The 27,731-nt window shown below is 43.9% G+C and overlaps 1 protein-coding gene across 3 annotated transcripts in view; it reads right to left on the reverse strand.

Annotated features, from left to right (window-relative positions):
* LOC133628870 (vesicle-fusing ATPase) overlaps window positions 1-27,731 on the reverse strand; it is a 67,541-nt gene that overhangs the window by 24,686 nt on the left and 15,124 nt on the right. For all 3 annotated transcript variants that reach the window (XM_062018762.1, XM_062018763.1, XM_062018764.1), the window contains exons 3-11: window positions 25,824-25,923; window positions 23,143-23,182; window positions 19,435-19,601; window positions 18,199-18,306; window positions 17,480-17,555; window positions 13,808-13,963; window positions 2,947-3,146; window positions 990-1,155; window positions 367-441 (exon numbers count right to left, since the gene is read on the reverse strand). In XM_062018762.1, coding sequence (XP_061874746.1) covers window positions 367-441; window positions 990-1,155; window positions 2,947-3,146; window positions 13,808-13,963; window positions 17,480-17,555; window positions 18,199-18,306; window positions 19,435-19,601; window positions 23,143-23,182; window positions 25,824-25,923 — 1,088 coding nt within the window. The remainder of the gene's footprint in view (window positions 1-366; window positions 442-989; window positions 1,156-2,946; window positions 3,147-13,807; window positions 13,964-17,479; window positions 17,556-18,198; window positions 18,307-19,434; window positions 19,602-23,142; window positions 23,183-25,823; window positions 25,924-27,731) is intronic.

Below are 27,731 nucleotides of genomic sequence, written 5' to 3' on the forward strand. Positions count from 1 at the left end.
CGTTTCATGCAAATAAAGTGATCTGTACATCTCCAAGCCAAGAATTGTTCACACATTGTACCTGCCTGCTCAACAGTTCCACAGTTTTCACCCCCGAATGCTCTGGTGCCAGTAATTGGCTCCTTTCATTCACGTAAGAGATTCAGGGTCCTGCCTGCCCATACCTATCCCTTCAGCTGGACAGAAGCTGGTATCAGATCAATGGCTTATCAGGAGGTAAGTCTAAAATGGTACTTTTAATTGGCTGATTAAATTTGCTGGTGATATGATGGAGGAAGTTTAGCACCTATGCCATCCTGGTTAATTGTTCCCATTATGATATACATGCACATGAACTTATGTACAGCAGTATGTCAGCTTGCTTACCAATCTCCATTTTCACCTCCAGTCTCCCCGGCCTCAGCAGAGCCTCATCAATCAGGTCAGGTCTGTTAGTCATTCCTGAATTCAAAGGCAAAAACAAGCTAAGCGTCATTTGACCTTACTAAGTGGGTCTCCAGTTCCCGAATACATCCCACAGAGCTAAGAAGATACCTCAAAGCATCTCAAGGAAACAGACAAAAGATACTCATCTTCAGAAATATTGGGAAAGTCATGCTCTGAAGCAGAGTCAGGGCAAGAGGGATCAAAGTTGTACTTGTGACTGTGTCTTGCAGCGTTGTCGGTACCAGGACAACTCAATAACACAGCTAGAAAAGCCCCACTCCTTCATATGCTGACACATCATGCACAGCATTCCTTGCAAGTTTAAGGAAACTACAAAATACTTGTTATCAAAAGCTACAAGAAGAAATTGTTGAGAGCAGCAGGAACAGCTGATTATAACACCATCTCCCTTTAAATTTGCTACTGATGCTTGCTAAAGGGCAGTCATTCAGGGCAGATTAGCCCCAACAGACCCCATATCAGTAATAACTCGGTTGACCTGCAGCAAAATTCAAGCAGTTTTCAACCAGACCCAATAACAGAGAAAGTCAAGACCATCATACCAATCACCAGGATGTTATTGAGCTGCTCTACTCCATCAATTTTGGAGAGCAACTGGTTCACGACGGTATCATGGACTCCAGTGCTACCCGCCATGCTTCCTCTCTGCTTGCAGATCGCATCAATCTCATCGAAAATGATGATATGCACACCACTGTTTGCTCCAAGCTATCGGAGAGAGAAACGTGTCAGGAATGCCACATATCACCCCTGAAAGCCATCCAAGCAAAACAGTCATTTCTCAACAAGCTCAGCCATGGAGACCAGAACACTGACACTTCCAAGTGTTTTCAGTTTCTCACTATGCACATATCAGACACCTTCCAAAACACCAAACACAGCATTTCAGACCTGACACTGGTGAAGCGTAGCAGTGTTTCAAGGATGAGAACTAGACTGAACAAGAAAAGCACAAGCCCAACGCTGGAACAGACTGCTCAGAGAATCACAACACTCAGTATCTGTGAAGGCCCTCTGAGAGGGAGGACCAGAACACAGCACATCTGTGGAAAGATGCACCCAATGGGGGAAACACCCTGGCTGTACTGAAGTTAGTACACACGTGGCTTGCCAGAGCAGCTTTGTTCTTAATATTTTTAAGGAGTCCATTTGCTCAGTGCCAGTGAGGAGCAGAACTGCTTATTTCCAGGTTCACTCAAAGGTGAAGCGCTCGCAGCTGGGAAGAGAACAGGATACTTTTTGTGACTGTATTATGAAGCTTTTTCCCTTCAAATTCCACCTCTGAAACATCTTTTGTGGACAGTGGAGACCACATTAACACCGGGCAAATGTGCTGTCCCTGGCAATCTGCCCCAGACACAAGTCATTACAATACCAACCTTTCCAAGACCTTTTTAATCTCACCACTTGTCATCAGGCCCATCCCCTCCAGCCAATATAAAGTCTATTTTAACAGGTGTGTTATTGCAAAGGGAAGGCAGCTCACGGCTTTCAGTTATATTGCAACAACCAGAGAGGAGGAGATTGTTTACATCAGTATGGGCTACCATGCAAAGCTGACTTGCCAGCCAGTAAAACTTTTAAGTGCTTTGAAGCCACTAGTAAAATCTGCAATCTCAAAAGGCATAAACAAAATTAAGGGATACCATGTCCTTTGGTAATCCATTCTGAAAACACTTTCCTATATTAATCTGTGACCTGCTTGATTGTATTTCCTTTACCAGATACCAAGATGAAGTGATCCACGGCAGGGAAAAATTACCACAACATATGTGAAATAAATATTTACATCCTCACACCAAAGACCAGGCTTTTGACAGACACCTCAAGTCAGGGTTTAAAAGAAACCAAGTTTAGATGAAACAGAATCTTTATGTTCAAGTTTTAAAGAGCTATATTCCCTCATTTCAAGACACCATTCTCATCCACTGGTCTTCTGCTGAGAAAAAACACTGATCTATCATTTGTAACACTTCAAGGACTGCAATATACTGACACTAACAAGCCTGTAACCCAAAAACCTGAAACTCTGAAAACTTACTTGAAATTCACCTTATGTTATGTGCCACCTGACTTTAGCAGCAAAAATCAAATTAGATTCATTATGTCTCCCTCACAAAAAAAACAGAGACAAGAAAAAGGAGGGAAATGTTTGTAATCCCATGCTAAGCACTTTTGAGCAGGTGACACACCCCACAATGCACAGCAAAGTGGGCCCTACTGTATTTCTGCATGGAATTTAAACAAACTGTCCATCTCCAGCACAGCTGGTTACACAGCAGCTATCTTTTCAGGTCCACGGTTGTTTTTCGCAGCTGTCAGCGTGTGACTCTGTACAACACTAATATTCCGTGATTTCCAAGGAATAACTGTAATCACAAGCTAAGCAGTGACTCAGTCCTTTAATGCAAGCAGTAATTTTCTGATTATAAACCTCCTTTCCAGTCATTCTTCAGGCACACTCATACTGACCATGCTATTTATCTATGTTTGCATTACCCTTCTTTGTTCTTCCTCTGCATCAGCAAACAGCTTGCGGATGTTGGCCTCGGATTCACCCACATACTTATTGAGGATTTCGGGACCATTGACCACCTTTGGTTCTCTGGCATTCAGCATCTTGCCAATCTGTCTCGCCATAAGTGTCTTACCACAGCCTGGAGGTCCATACAAGAGAATGCCTTTCACATGCTTGCAGCCTAGAACAAAAGAGAAGAAGTTTAGTGAGCAGGCTGCCGATGGAACCAGCAGCACAGTAAGAAGGGAATTGCTGCTTGCAGACAGGGGGCTTTTACAGGGACCTGGCAGAGATGTGCCTTAGCTCTGCTCAGTGCCTTTATCAAAGGTGAAACTCAAACACAGAATTGCCAGACTGGATCAGTCACACCAATGATCCAGCAAGGGCCAGGAAAAATAACCTGTAGAACAGCACAAATGCTCTCCCATGTCAAGTGAATAGCTAAGGACTGGAAGCCTGGGTTGTAACTTCTGGCTGGTAATGCAAAGTGACAGAGATCACCTGGTAAATGTGCAAATAACATACTTTTCAAGAGCAGATCCCAGGGATGCTGATCATCCCCAGGTAGTGAGCGGCTGCAGGTGCTTTTCACGTGACAATACACCCTGAACACCAAGCAGAGACGTACTGGCAACTCAGGACAAGCAGGCACTGCAGAGCAGTAGATTTCCTATTTCTATTTCCCAGCTGATAACGAAGCCCAAAGAGAAAATACAAAACTACAAGTAACCAATTTTCAAGACTTTGGCCACAGCAGGTATGTCAGCAATTTATTTCTTCCTACACAATTCTGAGCACAACAAAAAGTATCAACTCCTCACTCTGTCACATCACTTTGCTCATAGAAAAGACAGATGTGCAGACAGCAAAACATTCAGTCTCCATGGACTCAAGATGTTCTTCGGACGCTCTAGAACAACTTGGCCACACACAGCACCAACATCAAGCTGACGCACTGCTGCATCTAATAGTTCCCTTCCTACACAGTAACAACTCCAGTCAGTGTCACTCTCACTGACCAGACCAGTGAGGACATACCACTGCAGCCTACGGAAGAAAAGCACATGTGGCATCTGCCTTGACAAAGGGGCCAACTCTGAACACCAGTGGCTCATTACAGAGGTCAGGAATTCAGCCGAGCTTTCTCCTGTTCCCTTGCTCCATCTCACTGCCACACAAAATCCCCACACACGTGCTTTGGACAAGCAAAGAACACACAGGTCACTGTACTTGAAGATAAAAAAGCCCCACGTTTTCTTTCAAGGTTTACTGAAAAACTTGGAAATCTTGAAGTATCAATTGTTTGACGTAAAAAGCAACACATTAATGACAGAAGCTGTCCCATGCTGTAGAGGACACTCACAATGCTCTCACTTTATAGTGCATTCCTGCAGTTTGACTTCCTTGAAGCCATAAACCATCCAATGTCCTGCAGTGCTTGAAGGCACACGGTGAAGGCAAAAGACAAGAAAGGAGCAAACTGGCAGCACACAGCTCAGGCCTGGAGGACTCAAGCCCAGTTCCTACCACAGTCAGAGGCTGAACGAGCTTGGGCACATTGAGCTATTTGTCACTCACACAGAAAAGCTTCCCTTCTGGCTTGACTCAGCTACATGGTAAGTTCAGCCCACACAGCAGAGTCCTCAGGGCTGCACACACCTCACAGCAGCCTTCTGCCTTTAAAGAGCAAGTACTTTTCTCCTTTATTAGTTTACCAATACCTCAACTGTGATTTCCTTTACTCCTGAAGATTACAGCAATAGAGAATTAATTTCAATCTGAATAAGTGCTCAATACAATTCCCCACATGCACTACTCTCCCTCTCTCTCATACTGTGAAATGAAGTTTCAGGAGAGCATTGCTACGAGGAGCACCTGATCCCAAAACCCCAGAGAGCAACGGTGCTGCACTGAAGAAGCATGGTAATAAAGGCAAAAGATTTTGCTGGGCTTCTCTGCAGATAAAACATTTCCTACCAAAATCAAGAGCTCTAGCTAAGAAAAATCCATTAGTCAGCTTTCAGGCATCTACAAGTCAAAAACATAAACAGCATACACTGCCAGTAAAGACTAATTTCACCCAGCAATGAATGAGGCACGGATAAATTAAAAGCTATTCCTGTCAAATCAATGTCACGAAAGGTATTGTGAACGTGTTTCGCAGAGGAATATGATCACCTATGTAGCACAAAGCAGGATTTCAACGATGAGTGATGCTTCTGAAGGGAAATCCCAAGCAAAATGATGCTCAGACAGCTCCACTGTGCTCAAGCAAGACAGGCCATCAAAAGGCTACCAGCAAGTCAGGACACATGTACACAAGCAGACTCGAAAGAGGCAGGAAATTGGTACTGTGCAGTGTCATTTTTCTCCAATGTGCTTTCAAAGAAGAAACACAAAGAACAGTCCATTCCTATTTTTTTTTGTCTTCCTGCAATTCACAATGTCTCTCCTAGAAGGAGGTGCAACCTCATTCTGTCCAGCTTCGCTTCTAGAGCCCCCCAAAAAGGATTTTCTCGGAAAGTCCAACTATTCCCCTCCTTAGCCTCAGCAAAGGGTAACTGCACCTGAGGTTTCATCTCCCACAGTGGGAGCGTATGGAAAGCAACAAGCAATCTGGCATGGTTACAGATGCATTTTCTTAGAAAGCCTCCACCATCTTCCTATTCAAACCTGCTTATCATAAGAAAGCATCACCTCTTGTCTGATACATAACTCAAGGATGGAAGTGAAGGAAGGATAGAGGGACAGCGGGCAGGCTGGTCAAAGGCCAGTCACTGCTTCAGCTGCCAGCCAAAGTCCTCAGTTCTATCTGCCACTAGCTGCTCATCCCTCTAGAGCTGAAAGAGCAGTTCTGGGACACAGCAGGATCCCAGAGGCAACCAGACAACTGCCCAGATAAGCTCAGCCAGAGTCAGGTAGTGCCTTCAGTCTCCAGTAAATAACACCATGCTTGGGGGTTCCCCCACATCTGAACATCAAGGACATTACTGACCAATTGCTGCCAGACTCCGTTGCCCCTGAACAGGCAACATTGAGAGCTGGGTCTTAATCAAGTGGAAGAACGTTCCTGAAATCAAAGCAATGAGTTTCTGTTCCAATAAAATTGCCATGAGCTACGCCAGTAGAGATTTCCCTGTATAGCTACCTTCACCTGGCTAAAATTAAAGCCTTAAACACAAGAGGGACTTTATTAAAATAGACAGGTGATGACAAACTACAAATGTTATGTCTCAAATCACAGTGGGATCCTAGGAACCACACAGGAATTTTGATTAAGTTTATCTCCCCTTTGCTGATTTCACCCATGCAGCCCAAATGTCAATACTATTATGAGGATCTCATGAACACAACTTATTAGCAGTGCAGACATCTCTAACTCGTTAAGCGCACCGTTAGGACTCCAAACCAAAGGTCATTCAGTAACCCAATACTTCATTACGCAATGTAATGACACACAGTTAGAGGCTGAGTAGGAACTAAACCACACCAATATGGGAAGCATTCTGCACAAAGTGACAGGGAAAAAGCTCGTAGCAGCAGCAGTTACTAGTGTTACCAAGAGAAAGCAACGCTAGGTTGATCCCCAATGTCACTCACACACAAAATGAAGTTTCTTTGTCCAACTCACTATTTTTTTGTGACAGATCAGAAGCAATGTTTTAGTGTAACAGGGATTTTCTCCTTGGGACTGTAATTCCCCTTCTCATTAAAATCAAAGCATTCTGGAGTGATGGTATCATACAGATCACCCATCGCAGCCTGCGCCCATGGTGAAGTACAGACCCTGAGCAGGGAGAGATGCTTATCTTTGCACATTAATCTTCAAGCAGGTTAGAGGAAGATCAGGCTTTCCAGACTTCACCTGCCACACAGACAAAATTTCCCCAAAAATGTAGCTGGGTGGAATTTCCCCCTCCTCTCATCCGGTAAGACCAGCTTTATATCAGCCTACATCCCTACCTCCACTTCACCTCCCTGGAGGATTGATGGGCTACTGGGAAGTGGCAACACTGAAGTCAGTTGTTTCTGCTTTTAATTCAAAGCTGAGAGAGGGAAAGGGCTACACCCGAAACAGAAGGGTTTTCTTTTAAGCAGACTTTTTATTTTGACTTATCATTTGCCACTGTAAAGAGAGGGCAACCAAGGCAGCTCTTCCTAGACCTCTGAAGACAGCTTTCTCGTATCTTGTATGGCTGCAAGAAGTTCAATGCACACACATACGAGGAGGCGATAACTAGATTTATGACAATGGCACAACACTGATTCATTTTTGATGGAAGGTGGTAAAAATGAAAACAGATCAGCTTTGGAGAAGCTTCCAATGGAATGCCTTTGGCTGCACAAACAAAATCATGACTCTCAGAAAAAGAGTACACACAAATAAAGCCATCTTGAAAAGAAGCCATCAGTGTGGCAAAAGAGTAAATACCTCTACCTCTTCATGGAGGAGCTGCAAAAACACAGCTCATTTGAGGCAGAGACTATGTAGAGCTGTTGGATTGCTGAACACAGCAGATCATCTTTACAGTCACATTGCACGTGGATGTTAACAGCCATAAGTCTCATCAGCATTTTCTACTTTTCAGACTAAAGCTGGATCATTTCTGTCTACTTAGAAAGCCACTGTGATGTAATTTGTAAGTGCCTCATGGGCCACTTCCCCACAGAGCACTACGGAGGAAACGAGTATCAACACAACAGGGTCACGGGGATGTCTCAAGGCCTGGTTTTCCAGCCAGGGAAAAGCCAAGGTTGCCAAGCAGTGGTGATGATGCCTGCTAACCAACACCACAACTGCAGCCCTATGAAGTAAGGGCAAAAGCCCTCTCGGTGTCTGGTGATGACTACAGCCATTAGCACAAGGCTGGAATTCCTTGCAGCACGGTGGGTGCACAGCCCCTTCCCTTCCTCCCAAGCCTGCCACCCGCAACCTTTGCTTCCCATTTCCACATTCCTCTGTTGAAAGAGCAAACATTTTTCCTTTCTGGCCATGTAGAATTTGGAAGCTCTCTCTCTCTCATATCCCTCCCACTGGTCTCTTCCCAAGGCTGAAGATCTTCAAGACAATTCACCTGTACACTAAATCTCTGTTGATCCAACCACCCTGATGCTTTCCCCCAGAGTTTTTCCAGTTTTACTGCATCCTTTCTTACACAAAGCCCATGGCCACAGCCAGCAAGTCATCATGTGAACAGATTACAGAGTCACACAGTAACATCATTATATTCTATTTTGTGGGAGTTTATTTCATTCTCAAAACTTCCTGCATGCAAGCAGGAATTGCCTGACCCCTGCTGTGCCTTTCAGCAATTGCTCTTGCAGAGCTACTACTGCCACAACATTTTGCTCCAGTGGAAAATCAGCACAGAAGGCACTCTGCAGGCTGTGTTTCATGCACACTGATCTACATGAGGTTCCATCTGTTGTTTTATTGCTGAGTCACTGAACCTTGGAAAATCCTTCTGCAGAACCCCAAAACAGCTGAAGTTGGAAGAGACCTCTGGAGACCAGCTTCTCCAACCCCACTGTGCAAAGCAGGTCCGCTGAGACCAGGTTGCTCAGTGCATCAGCCACTCCTCCCTGTTTTGTGTCATCTGGAGCCTTGCTAAGCGTGCACTCTGTCCCATCAGCCAGCCACCAATGAGGAGGTTAACCACTATCAGCCCCAGTATGAACACATGGGCTACACCACTCACGACTGGCCTCCACAGGGGCTTTGTGCTGCTCATTCACAACTCCTTGGGCCCAGCACTTGAGTCAGTTTTCAGTCCATCATGCCACTCTTTTACCTAATTAATCTGACATCTGTTCTTCTATCAGGCTGTTAGAGGAGCAGCCTCCACCACCTTCCCAGAGACCGCGGCAGACAGGCCTGTAGTACCTGGCTCCTCTCCTTAGAGTCACATTTGCTTTCTTCCAGTCCTCAAGAATGTCTCCTGATTGCAATCATCTTTCAAAGAGAACTGAGCCTGACCTCACAATGACATGGGTCACCTTCCACAGCACTTGTGGGTGCATCCATCAGAACCCAAGAAACAGCCAAGGTGAATTTATTAGCTCACTCTGAGACAACTGCCCTCTAGGAAAGGGACAAGGTTGCACACAGCAACAGGGGAAGATTAGACTTTCATAAAGGTATAAATAGGTCTTGTAACTCTTCAGAAACATGTAGAAGAACCATAGGCTGAATGAAGTTAAAGGTAGATGGAAAGTGCATGGAAAAAACCCACAAACTTTAAAGCACAATGAGAAAGGATCCATCCTGAATCTACTGTTCTGCAGAGCTGTTATTAATAGCCTGGAAGATGGAACAGAATGCACCCATTACAAAGCCAAGACCTGCAAATATACTGACAGGCAGGATTAAATGCATTTAAAAACAATGTAACTTGATGCACAAGTTTCTAAATTAAGGCAGGAATAATTAACTGAGTGTGGCAAAACAATAAAAGTCATCATATTGAGGTTTACAAACAGGCACACACAGCAAGGCACAGACAAAACCTGGCAGCTGACTCGGAACTGCTCAGCACCTCAGGTACTGTGCCCTCCCTTGGTCACTGCACTAAGCCATGAAGAATGACCAACGGAAGAGGAACAACTGTGACTGGCCATCTGGAGATTGCAAGAAAGGGTTGAGATCCAGCCTTGAGAATACTGAAGGGAAACACCAACAGGCAAGTGTGGAAAAACCTCAATCAACAATCAAGAAAGAAACAAACCATGTACGCTGAACTGCTGCAAGACTGAGAATAAACACCTGAAAAATGCTGACAGGAAAGATGCTCTAAGCAGTGGAACAGGCTGCACTGGGAGGCTCTGGCATCTCAGTTACGGGTCAGACATGTCTGACACTGACTTTTCATTAATTATCTTATTTTAAGAATAGCCTGGATGACATTCTTTCCGTTCTTCCTCTCTTTGAGCATCTGAGTATTTCAAGAACATTAATGTATTAATTTTTAAGATAGCTTAAAAGACAAGCCTCTACTTCACAGGCAGAATCCAAGAAAGAAAGGCTAATCTCGATGTCCAGCCTGCATTTTGTTAATACTTCACTTTATATAGTGAGCTGTCACTTCAGAAACACAGAGTGCTGAAACCAACTGATCCCAGGAGGTCGGAAGCCAAGTCAAAACAGCTACAAGGAACCAGAAGTTGCCTGGGAAAAGACTGATTCAACCTACTTATTGATGGCAACAGGAAAGGACGGAGAATTGGGTTCTATCCTATTCTCTTAACAGAAACATGATCTCTAGCACCAAACATCTCTGCACCTGATAACACACCATAGCAACATGTACACATGGAATCTGCTTTTCAGCAGCCTCTACAGCAACCATGGTGCCATGTAAGCCACAAGAATCACTTTCCTGCACAAAGTCAAGTTTGTGTTTCAATGCACAGAGACACTATCAGGGTGTTTTTAAAAAGACAATGCTCAGTACTGGCATTTTCTCTTCAGCTCTCAGAAAACATTCTCCAGCTGTGCTGAAATTTACTGCTCTGGGCACCAGCAGCAAAAAGTTTTGTCCATAAGGCTGAATACCTGTTGGGGTCAGGAAAAGAAAGAAAAAAAAGAGAGAAGCCTGCTACAGTAAGTATTCAGTAATCACCTTCATGCCAGGCAATGGCACAGGGGACTGAATGAGCTGGATTTGAAGTCTCAGTCGAAAAAAAGCAGCATTTAACATGGATGTGAAGAAACTGCTTTTCTGCAGGAACAGTTCAGAAGAATATCATCTTCATCTAATAAAAGGAGAAGTTTGAGCTTGAGCAACTGCATGCTCTGAACTGCAATAAAGAGTAACCCAAACCCGTGTGCTGTTCACCACAGCCACACAGCTTTACCATGTCACAGGGCTGTCCTTCAGAAAGGGAGCAACTGCTACCTCACCTCCACCAGTGCCCTGCAAGCTTGAAGTTCCTCCCTCAGAAGTATCACCTGTAGGACAGCGAGGCTTCCTGGACAGCATAAGGATGAGTGTCCTTTTTGTTTCAAGACACCTTTCTCAGTCCTCATCCAGACAAGTATTTCTTTCCATTTGTCAGTCACAAGATAATTAAAGTCAAGCATTAGCTGGTAACACTAAAGAATCTCCAGCAAATGACTGCAAAGCCTAAAAGGTCCAACTGTGGTTCAAAAGACCTTGCCCCTGTTGCCTTCCTACTGCTGCCCCAACATTCTTGTAGCTGTCACATCAAGCCAGCCAGGGAGCTGATCTAACCAAATGCTAACCCCACACATTTTTCATCACTAGTCTTTTTTGCTTCCATTGTATTAGCTCTGTGCAGAGCCATACAAACCCAGACCTACCACAGAAGCTATGCATACAGGGAAAGTGTGGGTGGAGAAAAGTAACTTGCCCCTTTCCAGGGCAGTAGGGAGCTATGGTAAGGTTTAATGACCAGCTGAATTTCATCTAGCACTTCTTTTCTTGGATAAACCAAAGACTGTAGCATCAAGTAGTATTTACACCCTTGGATGTTATGGTTAGCTAACGTTGATTTATATGCTCCAAACCCAGAACATTCCTTGGAAGTTAGATAAACCACACACAAATTGCAAGTGATTTTTGAAGGGTCTATAGAGCCTCTATGTAGCTACAGGACATAAATATTTATTGCATTTGGCATGGAAGTTGCAGTCTGTGAGCACTGGGCAAAACCAGACATGGGCGAGTACTAGAGCACCAGAGAGCAAGCAAATTCTTTCTTTTCCTTTCCCAATAAATTATATACAAAGGTGAACAGCTGTCACACTGACATTTCAGATCTGAAATATAGTTAAGAGCAAGTTATAACTAAGGCAAAGAAAACGAATGTCAGAAAGTTTTGTTTTTTCACATTTCAGATAAGCTCTTTAGCCCTCGGGTTAAGCAGCGAGCTCCTGAGCTCTGTTTGGTCCAACTGCTCGCCAGAAAAATGTTTCTTTGTGTAGTATGTGTGTAAACATGCACAAGTAAAGGTATATGTATTTGTATAAATAACATGGCACATCTTTAATTCATTGCCCAGGGTAATCAAAATACTAGTGGTCCTTCAGAGAACCTTCTTCTTCCTGTATTAAGCAACACCAATTAACAGGAGGAACCATCTGAGTAGCACACCCTGCCAAGCAGCTCCGCAACCTCACCCCACCGTCAGCAAGGTTTCTGACCTTCTCCAGCTGTACTTGATGGAGATGTAGGTCTTCCATGGCAAAGTCAGCTGCTGCACATGGTTAGCAAAGAGTGCCTAGCTGATAATTCAGCTAATGATGAAGCCAAGGGAACGTCATCATGGTCTGACACAGGACTGATGACCACGCTGCCAAACTGCACATAGGAAGGTGCATAGGGAAAGCTACTGCAAAATGAACAGAAACTCTAGTATGTCTAATCTGTGAACGCACTTCTCATCACAGTCCTGTGACACTGAACAGAATGCCCAAAGTCTGCATCTTTTACCTCACATATGGTCACAGCTAAGGACTCTGCACTGCAGCCACGAGTGTATGTGACACTTGCTTCAGAAGGTAAAACTATTTCAAGTAAGGGATGCTGGTCCACCCAGAGGTCAGCTGCCAGCAACGTTTCTGAACTTGACACAGAGTGGCTAGGCAAACACTTTTCTTTCTACAGCCAACACCATTCTCTGACTTCCTCTCTCTGCAGAGCAGATAAATATTTAACAAATCAAAGCATCTGATATTTTCAAGCAGAAGCAGAGAAGTTGTGACTTGCTCAGAGCCACAAAAACGAGAAGGAAGATCAGCCCCCAGAAGGCCTTGGCTATCAGATCGATACGAAGTAAAAAGGCAGGAGAGGTAGAATCATGCACTAATTGGATTTCCCCTGCAGGGTTTCTTCAGTGTTTCTCCCTAACTGTTCAAATCACTACAAAAAGACCTAACACACCTCACAGCGAAGTTTACTTTAACATCAGCTCCCCAGCCACTGGAAACGGACACGCTTTACACAGCCCCACAAACAGGAGACATCTTCTGATGAAAATCTGTTTTGTAATCAAAATCTTGATTGCTTCATTTGTGGGGAGAGGGAACATGGATCAAGAAATATAAACATACACAGAAATTACCGTACACAGCTACAGATTCCAAGTTTAAATATGAACCCACAGAGATGACATTCAGAGAACAGGGACCAGTTATAACATCCCCAGACACTTTCTGTGACAAAATAAGATATCTGCAGCTGCATATTGCTCACGAAAAATTAAACCCAGGACCATTTATCTGCCTGCCAGCACATGTTTACAAAGTAATGGGACTGCCTTGCCTTCCCCCATCAAAAAAATGTTATATTTAGAATCTGTGCTTCTATTTCACAAACTCCCAAGACGTGCCACAGCCTGTGCATCCTCCCCAGCATTTCACATCTGACCAAGCACAGATCACACAACACACTCTGTTTATTAGGCCAACACTGTGAGGAGGACATAAGTTTCTAGTGCAACTGCCAGGACAACAGATATTTAGTACGTAAGGCAGGATCAGTAAGACACAATTTCCTTTGATCTATATAGACAGCCCAGTGCCAGTAAGTCAGGATCAGTCTCACGAATAGGGAGCATTTGAGTTCCAACAGGAAAGTATTCAGTTAGATCCTCCATCTTATTTGTTCAGACACTTCCCGTACAGTGTGAACTATTCATGTTGTTTGTTTGTCTTTCCTCTCCAGCCAACAGCACAAAAAAAGGCTTTGTTACTCTGTTAGATCCACAAGTAACTGCCATGTTCTAGCATCATGAGGTTGCTAGCTGTTACCCACTCTTTACAAACCAGAGACAGGTCAGCATGCTGTACCCTAGAGCCACACTTGTTCTGGTCCTACTCACCCATTTGCTCCACAATTTCAGGTGGAAACACTCGAGAAGCAAAAGCTCTTCGGAAGATATCTGAGAACTCTTTGTCGAGGCCCCCAATGCCCATTTTCTCAAAATTCCAGTCGGGGTTGATGATTGACTGGCGGTTCTCCTTGGTCTTGGATTTACCTGCAAAAAACCAGCAACCATTTAAAACATGTAGCACAGCAGAGTTACAACAAATACAAGCACAAACATCAGAACAGTTCTGCGAGGTCAGACCCACCTTCAGCAAACTCAGCTTTCAGTTCCACCAGGTTTAGGCAGGAGGATACACTATGACAAGGACACCAAAGGCAGTGCACTAGTCACTCAGCTTACCTAGTCAATTATTTTCCCAACCTTCCAGCTGTCCTGTTCAGTGATTTCTCAAGCCAGGGGTTGCTCTTATGGATTTAAGAATCCACTGAAATCCCCTTGGAACTGTGTAGACTTGGTACCCAGAGTGACCTGCACCATCGAGCTCCCCATGTCTGCACAGCCAAACACTTTCTCTCATGTGTCTGAGCTAGCTCCTACCAGCTTCATGGACCCCAAGTCTTACACCTGAAGTGTCAGTATCCATTCCCTTTCAGGCTAAGTGGTTTAACAATGGGTTTTGCCTGTACCCTCCCCAGTTGTGCCTTTCCTCACTCCTTCCCTCCTGAGCAGCTGCTCCACCCTCCATAACCCTTGTTCTCCTCAGTCTGTTTCTAACCCTCCTTTGCCACACAGGCAGACTAGAACTGCAATGCACTGTGCTTTGTTTGCACCTTAAATAGAGGTACAAAGTTATGCTCTGCCTTGTTCGTATTCCTTTAGTAATAATGTGCAACAATTATTAACCAGTATGCTTAATAATTCTTAAAAAGGGGGCTCAAGCTGCTACTGAGGCTGGCTCCAGTATTTCATTGAAACTATCATACCTGGGATCCTGGCCCAAAACAGCAACTGCTTTTGACCAAAGTTAGGAGTGTTCTTCTTCCCACGCACCACTTTACACTTATTTGTATTGAATTTCCTCTGCCATTTTATTCCTTAGTCACAGAGCTCCAGAGGAGCAAGCTTTGGCACCTCATTACTCATCCTTGTTTGCAGCTTATTCAATAATTACAACTAAAAGCAAAGGCCCAACAGAGATTCATGTTGAACTCCACTGGCACCGGCTATTTACTTCTACCCTTTCATCACTCATCTGCTCACACAAGGCCCTTCTCTCTTACTGATCTCGGTTTAGTTTCTTCTTAAAGAAACTTTGATGAGCAATATTGCTGGAAGAGCTTTGAGAAACAAGCAGATGAAGTCAGCCTTTATGCCCCTAATTTCTGATTCCTGTAGTGCACTCCAGTGGGAGCACGAGGTAGGATTGCCCTCAGACAACAGGCTGACCCTTCCCAGGGCATCACCTTTATCGAAATACCCACTCAGTGAATTCTTCATTACAGTTTCTGTTGATGTTTTTTTCCCCTTGTACAGATTTCAGGCTCAAAGATCTGTAGCTCTGCAGACCTTCTCTGGAACCACTTCAAAACCAGACAGCACATTCACCATCTTCCAGTCCTCAGATTCAATTTTAAGCAAGGTTACACAAAACAATTATAAAGTCAATTAGTTCCTTTACAGCTCAGAAGAATAAAAGCTGGCCTTGGTAAATTATCACTGTGCATTTTTTGACTGTTTCTTCCACAACCTCTCCTAGAGCTACCTCAAGTAGAGCCAGATCCCCTACGCAAAGGTTCTATCGTCTCTGTGCAGCAGGGGAAGAGCTCTCTTCTTCCTCCTGCTGACAAACCACACAAGCTTTTGTCTTACAGACCTCTTTAATCCTTTTTCAGAGAAAGTTTAAAGTAACCAGAGCATCCAAGAGGTACACAATAAGCACAAGTCCTACTTTAAGAATCCTGCTGAGATGCTAGCAGTCAAATCCATGGTGTCTCACCTGATGTTTACAAAGAAGCACTGACACTCATGTTAGATCAATGCTTGCAAGTGGCTTTCAGCAACATCACTTTGCTTAGCTACCAGAGAAACCAATAGTAACAGAAAAATCCAGTGGGAAAGCAAAGACTCTCAAGATTATCCCAAACCTATGCACTTACAAAGTGCTTCACAGGACTGGCCCTGGGAGGCCAATAATTGACTATTATCTCCCCTAAAAACCCAGTTGTGGCAAACTACACTGTGTATTGTGCTGGTTTGTACCATAACCTCTTCTAGATACGCTTCAGGTTAAGGCAGATCACAAGGTTGCAGTTGGAAGTCCAGTAAATACCCTAAATAAAGCTTCTGTGTTAGCTGAAGCAAACTAGCAAACCTTGGTCTGAACACATCTGGAATCAGCCCTTTGATTACTAATGCAGCAAATAAACAAGAACCTGCCCCCAACTAACACACCAGGGACATGTCACATATAGCACTAACACATGGCACCACACACGGCAGCAGTGAGCATGTGATTCACCAGTTCCTGGCTGTTTGTCATCTCAGCGTTCCACTGCCAGATCTCTCAGGCAGGTCTCTTCCCGTAGAGCTTAGCCTACACCCCCCTCTTCTGGCTGCAGCTCATCACATTCTGGCAGACTGAATTAAAGCAGCATCCATTGGTTTTATAACACATAATTTTATGCTAAGTAGAAGAAAGAGACTTGGTGGGGGTTTTTAAGGATCACAATTCTTTTCTACTGAAGAAAACAAAGGCCCTTTATTGAAGCCAGGGCTCAGTGACACTTTACTTTTATCTCCTCTTTCAGAATTCAATTATTCACAACTTTACAATTCTCCAGAGACTAACAAAGCACATTAAGTAGCTCTGCCTCAGATCAATGAGGAGATGAAATAAAGTGCCAATCTGACAGAAGTAAATTGAGGCACAAGCAACTCTTTTGTCTGCGGGCAAGGAAATGGAATCACAGTGAAGGATACCTATTCCCAATCAATCAGCACTCCCCCAGGACCACTCCTCACAACTGTACACATCAGGAGAAAGACTACAGGTCATTACACAGCTTTGAATACTAACCACATAAAATAGCAGGGCTTGCTCCAGTGCAGTAAATCAGATGATGGTAATCCTCACCTCAAGCTGCCCCATCAAAACACGGTGAACACTAACAGGCTATGGCTATGTAATCACAGGTATCAACTGTCTATGCAAACTATTCAGTGCTCTGGTTAATATGCTTAATTACAGTCATCTACAACAGCCTACAGATCTCTGCTGGGGTTCTTTTCAGTACAGATGCAGGGTATGTGCTGATACAGTCCCACGTCTCCCTGGTTTTCGGAGTGACTGTAGCACGTCAAGCCGACAGATACGAAAGTGGAAGTCACAGCCTCTGCCACAGGCTCCTGCAACTCTGAACAAGCTAAATTCTGCTTTTATAAATGGCTACTGCCCTCGTATGTTCTGTGTCTGTAGTAAATACTCAAAACACTGGGCATCCTCAGCCAAGCAGAGCTGTGCTTTGAAGCCTAGTGCAAAACTAGTGAGTATTAAACGAATCTGTTAATTGAAGCAGAGACCAAGGAGGAATTATGAGGTGCAGTTTTCATTGGATTAGGTCAACTAACACAACCCAAAAACCCTTTTGGGCATACAAGTCTCTGAGGCCTGAAAAGTAGCAAACTTCAAGCATTGTTTCTTTCTTTGGATACAGTGGCACTTACCGATCAGATTGAGAGAGGAGTTCTCAGCTTTTTCAAAGGCAACTTGACTGTTTCCAAGAATCAAACCAACCTCAATCTGCAAAAGCAAAGGAAACAAGTAATTACATTAAGCTATGAGGCTCAGTTTCAGCTGGCTCCTTAGCTATCTCCAAGCACATCTCAGAAGGCAAAAACAGCAGCTAAAGCTCCGTTTTAAAAGTCATTGGGAAGAATATTAAATACCAACAGCTCCTCTAAAACTAACATCATTGAATGCAAGTGCTCATCAGGCACAATAAATGGCTCTGAAAAGTTATTTCTTTAGTTCAAAGCAAACTGTTTTATTTCAGCAAGATCTAGCAAGAAAAGAAGAAAATAAAACCCTGTCCTTTCTACTGAAAGAAAAATAAAACCTGGACATATCTGGAAGGCAAAAAGGCTCAAGAGAGAATGTTTATATGAATTAGTATACAAAGACCAAAAGATACTCCGTCTGTCTTTCCCAGCTCTGCACTTTAGCAGGTACAACGCTAAGCTCCCAACCTCACAAGCACAGGAGACTGCATTAAACTGAAAACAATGCTCCTTATCTTATCTGAGACAAAAAACACAGTAGGATTAAACCAATGGACAACTTTCTCCACATGAAAGTAACCTAAATCCCTCCTTGTAGCAAGATCTGATCAGTACTTGAATCTCTGGGGTCCCTGGAGAATGAACACCAATTTCTGTGAACCTACCTTCTGCTTTTTGCTTGCTCCAGACTCTCCTTTGAGAATGCTGGGGTCCATAGCTTCCATGTCCTTTACCAACAGGCCAAAAAGCTTGTCATTAAAGCTGAACACTAGCTGTGGAAAGAAAAAAAGCCAGAGGGATTTTAAGTCATTAAAAAGCTACAAAGGATTCTGGCAAGGCTACTAAGATTTGAAAAGAAAGAAGTCTGAGTTTACCACCCAAGAAATTCCATGTAGTTTTCACCTTCTTAAAGGTCTGGTGTACTGAACACGTTCTGTTCTTTTCGTGTCCCACACTTAAGAGTAACAGAACAGAAGCAGCAGGACATGAAGTCACTTTGAAAAAGTCAAAGAAAAAGTCTCTTTCTGAAAAAAGCTTCTTAGTTAAATGCTCTATATCATGCCTTGACATTTCCTCTCACTTTAAATATTCGTGCTGGACAAGGAGAACAATTTAACTCAAACCTTTCTGATCTTTCCCATGTCAGTTTGACAAGAAGACCTCAAAAACAGTGCTAGAAAAAACAGATACAAAATGAATATAAAAAGAAGGTCCATCTCATAGAAAAACAGGCTGTCTCTGCACAATTCCTTTCCTCCAGGATCACATTTGCAACGGACTTAAAATTCAGAGTCAGAGCTTGTCCTATCGTGGGAAAACGGCAAAGCAGAGGCTACTGCAGATGTTTCCAGGGCCAGGAGCCCATCTGCTGCTCAGTTACAGGGAGATCAGCTTTCAGAAACCCCTACATCAAATGCTTCACAGCTATTTCACTACTGGTGTCTGTAGAGCAGTAATAAATGTCACAATAAAATATTCTGCATTTGAAAGGTGCCACTGAGAATTAACTAGAACAGTGGGCACTTTGGTTTTACACAGAAGACAAAACTTCCTTCTCAAAAGACTCCAGGATCTGCCAAGCCCAGACCCCACCATGCCATGACAGAGAAACAACCCAACTCTCTCAAGCCTTGGGATTTTCCTCACAGAGAAAGACAGATTCCTTTAGACAAAGCAAAGGCAGATTTTAAAGCCCTCTGCTCCTGCTTTCAGTGAAAGACATGATGGCTTGACTGCTCATAGTGAAGCCATTCAGGCAATAAACAGTTCCTGATGTCCAGCTGTCCTCTGCAGCAGTGTCAGGTCCCAGGCACTCGTCAGTACTTTACACCACTGTAGGACAAGCATGCACAGGTTACTGAAGAACATTTCAGCCTTAAAAAGCAAAAGCAGACCCTCACCTGCTGGCCCACTGAGAAGGCCTGGCTGTTGAACTGCTGGATAAATTCAGCAGCCATCTTGTCTGTGTCGTAGGGGTTGGAGTCTATGCTCTTCTTCTGCAGAAAATCTATCTCAATGGTCATGGTGCCAATACACTGCTTAGTCTTGTCAAAAGTGTATAAGGAAACTGTTGAAAAAAAAGGCAACAGCACATTTTAGAACAGCAAGATCCCCCCACAAGATATGAAACATACTGTAAGGCTGGCAGTACATGTCCTTCCATTCAGAATGAGTACTTAGTAAAATTGCTTCTTTCTGATGGAGACCGTTCTTTCTCTTCCAGCCATGTTCTACCACAAGATCAGAAACACAATCAATGTATGTCACTGAAAATCCCTGCATTTCATTACCAACTCTGATGGTCTCCTTTCAAACAGCTCAAATGCTACACCAGCTTTGGGGGATGTGGACAATGGAGGCAAATTCACACACGCTGTAGTACCACAAGAACTGTATCTACACCTAAAGGTTTAGAAGACATCTCTTCAGAAAGCCCAAAAGCAACATGAAGAGAAGTCTTGCCCCAGAAAGCAATGACAAGAGGTCGTAAACAATTCTTTGTAGCAACAGATTGACTAGCTCCTCTCCAGATGAGGCAGCAGAAAACTAACATTACCTGCAAATTCAAGGGCAAAATACAATTGATGAGGCTTCTATGGACCACAACAAAGCATCAACTACCCTTGGTCTCTGACACAGAGGAAACAGCCCCTACCCCAGAGGTGCACGTGGGCCCGTCCTACCATGCCCCAGGTTTCCTTCAGTAACGCAGAATCAATTGAATGGTCCTTGAAAGGAGGCAGAAAATAAAATGGTATGGAAAGTATCTCACAGTCATTGCCAACTGCACCTTATCCAAACAGGTCTCAAGCCACACCATGTCAAAAACAAGAGGCCACTTAGAGTTGCTGCTGCTGGGGGAAAAGAGGATAGAAAGGAAAAAGGAGCGTGGCCCACAATGTCAGGAACACTGTCTCCACATAACTGGTCAGAGGGACAAGATCTCACAAAGCAGACAGTCCTAATAATTCACAAACTGGACTGCAGCAAAGGGCAGCTTCTCCAGAAGACAGGAGAATGTGACAGGTTTGCTTTGAATCTAGAGAATAAAGTCTCATCTGATACAGAAGTCACAGCTAAGGACAAAGCAGTAGGAGGTGAATAAGGGAAGCGTACTTCACACATAACCTACGATTTCCTGTTAAGCCTCTTGGCAGTAGAATGGTTCCAGAACAAACCTGTAGACTCCTGAACTGAAGTGTATTTACTCTATCGACTTGTTCTCTCAAAAAGGGATATGGCAGCAGGGCTATGGCACAAGCCATGGCTCATGAAGGAGAGACTTTGGTCCTGCAAGAGCACGACAGTAGTTCTGCTCACCTTACAGATCACTTCAGGACAGTTATTTCCCTTTGCTGTCTTCCTATTGCCTAATCTCAGGGCTCTGTCAAACAAAAGCTTCCAGAAAGATTATCAGTGCCTGGATCCGATCACAGCGGAGCACTGAGGCATCAACTGAATAGGAGCAGTCAAGTCCCCTCAAGGGCTGAATGCTGGGGATGTCTGGTACAGAGGAGAACAGTAACTCAGCACTGGGGCTGCAGTCCAGGACACAATATATGGCACCAGCTTCAAAAGCCTGTAACGTCCTGGCAAGAGAGGAAGGCTGGGAAGGCAGCAGTGACCTCCAGCCCCCAGCTCCACTTGTACATCTCCAGCTGAAACAGGGGAGCTGATGCAGCTGAAGAGGAACCCCTGGGGCCCTCAACCGTCCCACAAAGGCAAATGCACAAGATTTCCTCACCTGGGAAACCCTGACCACATCATCAAGGGCTCAACAGGACTCAGCTTCACGCTGCCACTCAGCAGCGGACGGCATTGACAACTGATATTCAAAACACAGTTTTCACACGATGTGGGGAGCGAGACAAAAGAAGAGTGGCCTGGCAAATCACTAGTGTTATGACTACTTCTCCCCACCTGTTGAATAGCTTTACAAAGCCTTTATACTCAGCAGGGAGTCATATGACATTTAGTCACTCTGCATAAAATTGCTGCATTATTTTTCTCAATACTCGTTCCCACATAGCTGGTAAGTTTACAGCAAGGTCTAGTACGAGTACAATCACAAATCTGCTCCAGCAGCTAATTATGCTGAATATTAGCATTTCTTCCCCCAAATAACTTCAGTATTAAAAAGCATTTATCTGTAAGCCAGCTGGCACATATTACAGATCAGCAACCAAACAGGGGTGAGAAACAAATTCATGTACAAGTCTCCCACCCTCATTAGAGGTTATTCTTCAGTTTAAAAGCCAGAACAAAATCAGCTAGCAGAAAGACCTGGCTCCCAAGCAAGATAAGTGAGGCATCTAGCTGTGCAGAGAGACAAACAGACTCTCTCCAGCTTGTGACTACAGACATGCACAGAGACATCATACTTCATATTTGAGCACTGATCCATGGCCGTGGATGTGATGTGACCAAAGGAGATGGGAAAACAAATAGCCAAGGAGCAAACTTCCCCAACAGTATCTCACATCCACAGGTCTACCACTTCTCAGTCTAGGTCCTCCTCACTTTTTGACACAGACTGCAGTCACGAGCTCTACTCACAATGCTCAAATGAGAGCACAATTCCCTGAAATCACCGTCAACACCACAAATGGCAAAGCAGTGGCCTAAGGAACAGTCTGTTCCACCTCAGTGACTGCAAGCCAGCCAATCATCAGAGCAGGCTTCATCACGGCCACCTTGCCAAAGAAAAGAAGGAGCTGACTGCCCCAGGAGCACATGGGTGATTTCTGATGGTTGAAAGAACCAACGCGATCCATTACCTTGATCTGTTGTTACAAAGAACATGGAATCCCTCCTGTAACAAAAGCTGCTGCCAGAAGTTTGGTCAGTACTCCAGAAGCTACAGATTAAACAGCAGCACGTATAACTGCCAGTGATGTCAACAGTCCACAAACCAGAGGTAATGATGACAGACAGCACAAATAAATGAAAGACAGAGCATGCGAGCCAAGAGACACAAATCAGCCTCCTCTTCAAACACTGGCAAAGGCTTGTCAGGCTCAATTAAGTGTTGAAATTGGAATACAGATCTTCAGTTTGCATAAACTCGAGATGGTGTCTCTTTCCCTTCATGCCATAGAATGTTCTACTCAGTTATTGGTGAAAATATCAAAGTTTCACCTCACAAAGCTCAGCATGCCAGCTACCCAGAGCACACTGCTGCCTTGAGGCAACTCCCAGCACTAAAGCTTCCCCATTCTCAAGACTCAAACTGAGATACCAAGAATATGCTTGATGACAGCTGCTGTTCCTGTTAGCTGGTACACGTTCTCCAAGGCCACAAGAACAGAGCACCCAGGAGAGGTTAAATGTTCACATCTGCATGTGGACACTGATGGCCCACACAGAGCTACGCTGGCAGAACAGCAGATGTCTGAAGGTAACACTCAAAATAGTCCTCTAGGTTTTGAAAGTGTTGGGAGACAGAAAAGTCTGCAGATAGGAGAGCAACTCCCCTTGACTAATGAGAGTCTCACACTACCTGAAGAAAGGATGAAGATCTAAAGTTTTCCAATTCAGTTTCACTGTGTGGAAACATGGAATCCAGCTGTTAGGAACTTTCACCACGATCACGCTGCCAACTGACTTACCATCGATCTCTTGTCCAATGGACAGTCCAGCCCACTTTCTCTGTAAAATAAACACAAGCATTTTAGAAAGCCTGTCCTTCAGTAGAACCAGTGACCACTCAGAGTCAGAACCCTCACTCAGAAGAGGAGGCTCACTCATGAGAATCTTAAGAAGCAGCAGAAAAAGGTTTTCAAATTAGCAGGAAACGAGTAAAAAACATGGACTCATTTCTAGTAACAATTTTATTTTCTGACCTCAGGAGGTTTTCTGTCCAACCTCCTTCATGTTACTGGTCCCTCCACCATCTCAGAGGCAGAAGTCACCATAGCAGACAGGACATTTTGTGTTTCTGCTCATTTTCTCCCAAAGCCCAGGTGCTGAACACACAGCAGGTAGTGCAAGAGGTAGGAAAGGCTGTTAGGCTGTTGCACACTCCATGATCAGCTTAAAAGCTCACTACTGGTAGGAAAGTGCTGTTATGTGCTCCAAAATATAATATTACCTAAAGTAAAACTTGTTCAGAGAACTAGCAAAAATGAAACTGTCCAAATCCCTTAGGTCCTTTCAAAATCCTTTGAAGAGATGTGTGCAGCGCTCAACTGCATGAGCAGCGGGAAGTGACTCAACACTTCTGTGACACAGAAATATATGACCTTCACTGTGCCCAAAGTTCTGGCTTTCACTGCAAAAACGGTACCATTCTGGTATGTATTTACAGGCCCCATCTCATCATCTCTCAAACACCTAAACCCTTGAGAGGCATGAATCCTAAGAACCTGTGAGAGCCATTCCACAAGGCCCTGGCAGGATCACACCTCAAGTGTGGTACTTTATGGTCATTCACGTTTGGCCTTTTCTCTGCAAGGAACAAGCCATTGAAGGAATACAATGACTTTTTTAAAACAATAAAGCTTCCCCCTCTCCAATACATTCACACCTCCAGCTCAAGTGAAGACTTCCCTTGGCATACCAGAGATCAATCTGTTCAAAAGCAAAGCCCAGAGCAGGAAGTCTGATGTCTACTCACTGCTATTTCCAAGAAGCTGAAAACAAATTATGTTTGCATATTTAATCTCATGTTTCACCGCTTCTACTGTTTCTCTGCAAGGCCAGGAAGAACTCTCCTCCTCCCCTTGACACTTCAATTCTTTAGCAAAAGATATTCTAAACTCCCCTTCACCTGAAGAACCAGACATTGCAGAGCAGAAGTGCAAGAAGGGTGGGCAGGCACACTGGTACTGCTGCAAACACTGGGCTTTGCTCAGACCACCCCGGTTAAGCTTAGGAAGCCTGTCACCACATTTCAGGACAGGAAGGGAAGCTGTCCAAGTTCTGCTAGAAAGGTTAGTTAAGATCTTCTCTGTGGCAGGAGATGTAGCTCAATTCCTATGTTCACATGGGTGCTTTCTGCTAAGAAGTTTGTCATCACTGCATGGCTCTTCACCTTTTGGGCTCTGCAGTATACAAAACTTATCATATCTTTTGGTCTTCCCACTCAAGAGTTGGGATTGTTACAGAGTAAAGGTGCTCAACAACTTTTTGTGTATAATGAATGTATAATGAAACAGACTTTCTTGGAGGTCTTGGAGCCTGTGCCCACTACATGAGTACCCTGAACAGGTAAGCACACACTCCAGGTAACACCGGCTGCAATTATCCAAGCCTGCAGGAAATCCTGGAATTAAATCCCAGCACCAGGAGTACTCAAATCATTTACCTACCAGTAGCTGTAACACTATCACAGTCGCTTTTTAGAGGTAAGCAACCTACCTCATTCCTTAACAGAAGAGCTCTCCCAGCTCTACAGTGACTCCTGGAAGCTACAAAAATCAACTCTAGACCATGAATGTATCTACTGTAACCTGGGGATACAAATACCTTCCCCTGATAACTGCATTTCAGTTTAGGTATCACAAATCAAAGCTAGACATAAGGGTAACATAACATCCTCTTCACCCACGCACTGGGACAAATATGAATTGGAACAATATGTCAAAAAACAAAGACATTTCAGGGCCTATGCCAAGACATCTGTTGAGAAAAAAGCCTGGTGCTTGGAGCACAGAGATTCAGCTTCTAGACCAGCTACCAGCAGGAAAATACAAAAGCATTAAATCAGTGACCATGGTTGTTGCTGGTTTGTTATGCAGGTCGCCGTGAGAGGCAGTTAAAAGCCACAACATTAATTTTTCCATTTAGAAGTTAATTGCATTATTTATTCTAACCAGCTTTTAACATGAGATAGGGAAAAGGAGACAAGTTAAATCTATTTTATGCATGTCATTGCACGTTTCATCTAAAACCACAATCAATTACTGACTACAGTGAATAAAACTTCACGCAGGTCTTACAAAAACAAAGTCTAGGGAAACTGGGGAACAGTAAAATTGGAATCAGAGGAATAAGAGACATTGCTTAGGCTTTCTTTCTGAAACAGTTTGCTTCTGGTGGGTTTTTTAAAGGTTAAATTATACCTTTTCTAGTATCTTTATCCCATCATGAGCTAAAAATAGATCAAAGTTATATAAGCAAGTTTGCTTCAGTTACAAGTCTCCTTGAACATTTGCTGTCAGGAATCACATTTGCAGCATACAGTTATTTATGTAGATATCTCCCTCCAATTACCAGTTATCTTCAATCCTGATCTCAAAGGAAATGTTGTTGCTTCTATAGCAAAACAGTAAGTCAAGCATCACAGTACCTGGGGCAAGCTGAACGCGATGCTGCCGGGAACAACCGACGGATGGGTTCTCAGTGTGAAAATGTATTTGTGGTTGGGAGAAGTCTTCACCACAACATGTCTAGAAGAGAGAAGAGTATTTTACTTCAATAAATACTCAGGAGGATTTTGTATTGTTCCCAGTGGTGTGAGAATACAAAAGAAACAAGCCAGCTTATGTTTGGTCCTATAAAGCAAAAAGCAAAACCTCCACCACAATGCAGATACACAGCAGTTTTCCACAGGAGTCACAACCTTCAGTGACAGGATTTGATCTCAAAGCAAGAAGTGGTACTAATAATTGCTATTTATGTTCCCCCACCAGTATGTTTTTACTTCAGGAATTGCACTATACAAATGTGAGAGAACCAAGCTATAACCACAAAGACCAAGGCCGCTCCATCTAAAAATCACTTGTTTCACATCTCAAGCATCTAACACCAAAACATCCATATTTTATCCCAAAGCAAGCCCTATCCCCCAGCTGTGATTTCCAAAATAGATGCAAAGCCTATGCAAGGCTCGTAGCATATTGTTTAGAAGTTTGATCACACAAAAAACTTGAAGGAATTTCTCTATAAAAAGTAGAATCACACTGGTGCTGAGGCTGTTCCTCTTGTTTGCCAGTGACCAACAGATCATGAACTCAGACAGCATTTAAAGACCAGGAACACTCATAAAACCAGAACAATACAGTCAGGAGCAGACACAGCAGCAGCAATTGCATATGCCTGTCTGTCATTCTTAGAAGCAAAGCTGTCAGCACTCAAGATACTCAAAAGCTGCTTATAGCTTCCTGCAGACAATGCCTGATAGCTCTTATCATGTGACAGGCAGACTTCCTTTTGGCATAACAAGGCAAGACAAAAGGAAGATGTGATTTGTGTGCACTGGTGGCAGGATGATGGTGGAAGCAGCTTTCATGTCACTATCTTCCTCACAACAGCTACTTTAAATACTCCTAGGGCATATGTAGCATTCTGGTCTCACCAACCTGATCTTACCCAAGGTCAAAAACCAAAGGCTAGATGAACTATGCTAACAGCTCCTGGCCATCCTCCTTCCCTGGCAGTGAATGGATTACATGCACTTACGCTCCATACATTTTCATTTGCATGAACCCAGCACCATCCAAAAGCAGATCTGCTGCACACGTACACATTGGCTACATCACGTATGCATAACGGCTTCAGCCACATGGTAGGAAAGAACATATGGCCCTCTCAGACTAGAGGAAAGGCATAGCCTGCATAGCCAAAACCACTAGACATCCATAGCTGCAGCACAAACACACAGGGAAGCTTGCAAAACCTTTCCAGGAACTGCTAGCATTTGGTGACATAGCAGGGTAAGAAACAGCACTCAGTGATACACACCTGCTCTGTCAGCTGGACCAGGGATTTCACTCTTCACTAGTTTTGGCCCTAATCACCCATTAGCTGCCTATAAACCCCATCTGCAGTGATGTACGTCCCTCCTTTTCCACATCGTGCCCCAAGCATAAATCCAGAAACCTCTTACATCTGGGACAGATCTCTATAAATCTTACAGAGGGAGAGCAAGACGTTTACTGGTGCTTCATGGCAATCTGGGAAGGTGTCTGAGGACTGGGAGAAAGCAGATGTCACTCCTACCTTCAAGAAGAAGGATGCAAGGAACGATAGGCTGGGCAGCTTCACTTTAGTCCCCGGGAAAGCAATGAAGCAACCAATCTGGAAGCCAAATATATTGAAGGACAAGAAAGTGACTGGGAGTAGTCAGCTTGGATTTGCAAAGGAAAATGAGGCCTGACCAACAGGACTGCTTTCTACAATGAAATGGTGAGTTCTGAGGATGAAAGGAGAGCAGTGGATATTGTTTGTCACCACATTAGCAATGCTTTCTACAGTG

This window comes from Colius striatus, chromosome Z (assembly GCF_028858725.1).
Source record: "Colius striatus isolate bColStr4 chromosome Z, bColStr4.1.hap1, whole genome shotgun sequence".
In the NCBI taxonomy this organism is placed as follows: domain Eukaryota; kingdom Metazoa; phylum Chordata; class Aves; order Coliiformes; family Coliidae; genus Colius; species Colius striatus.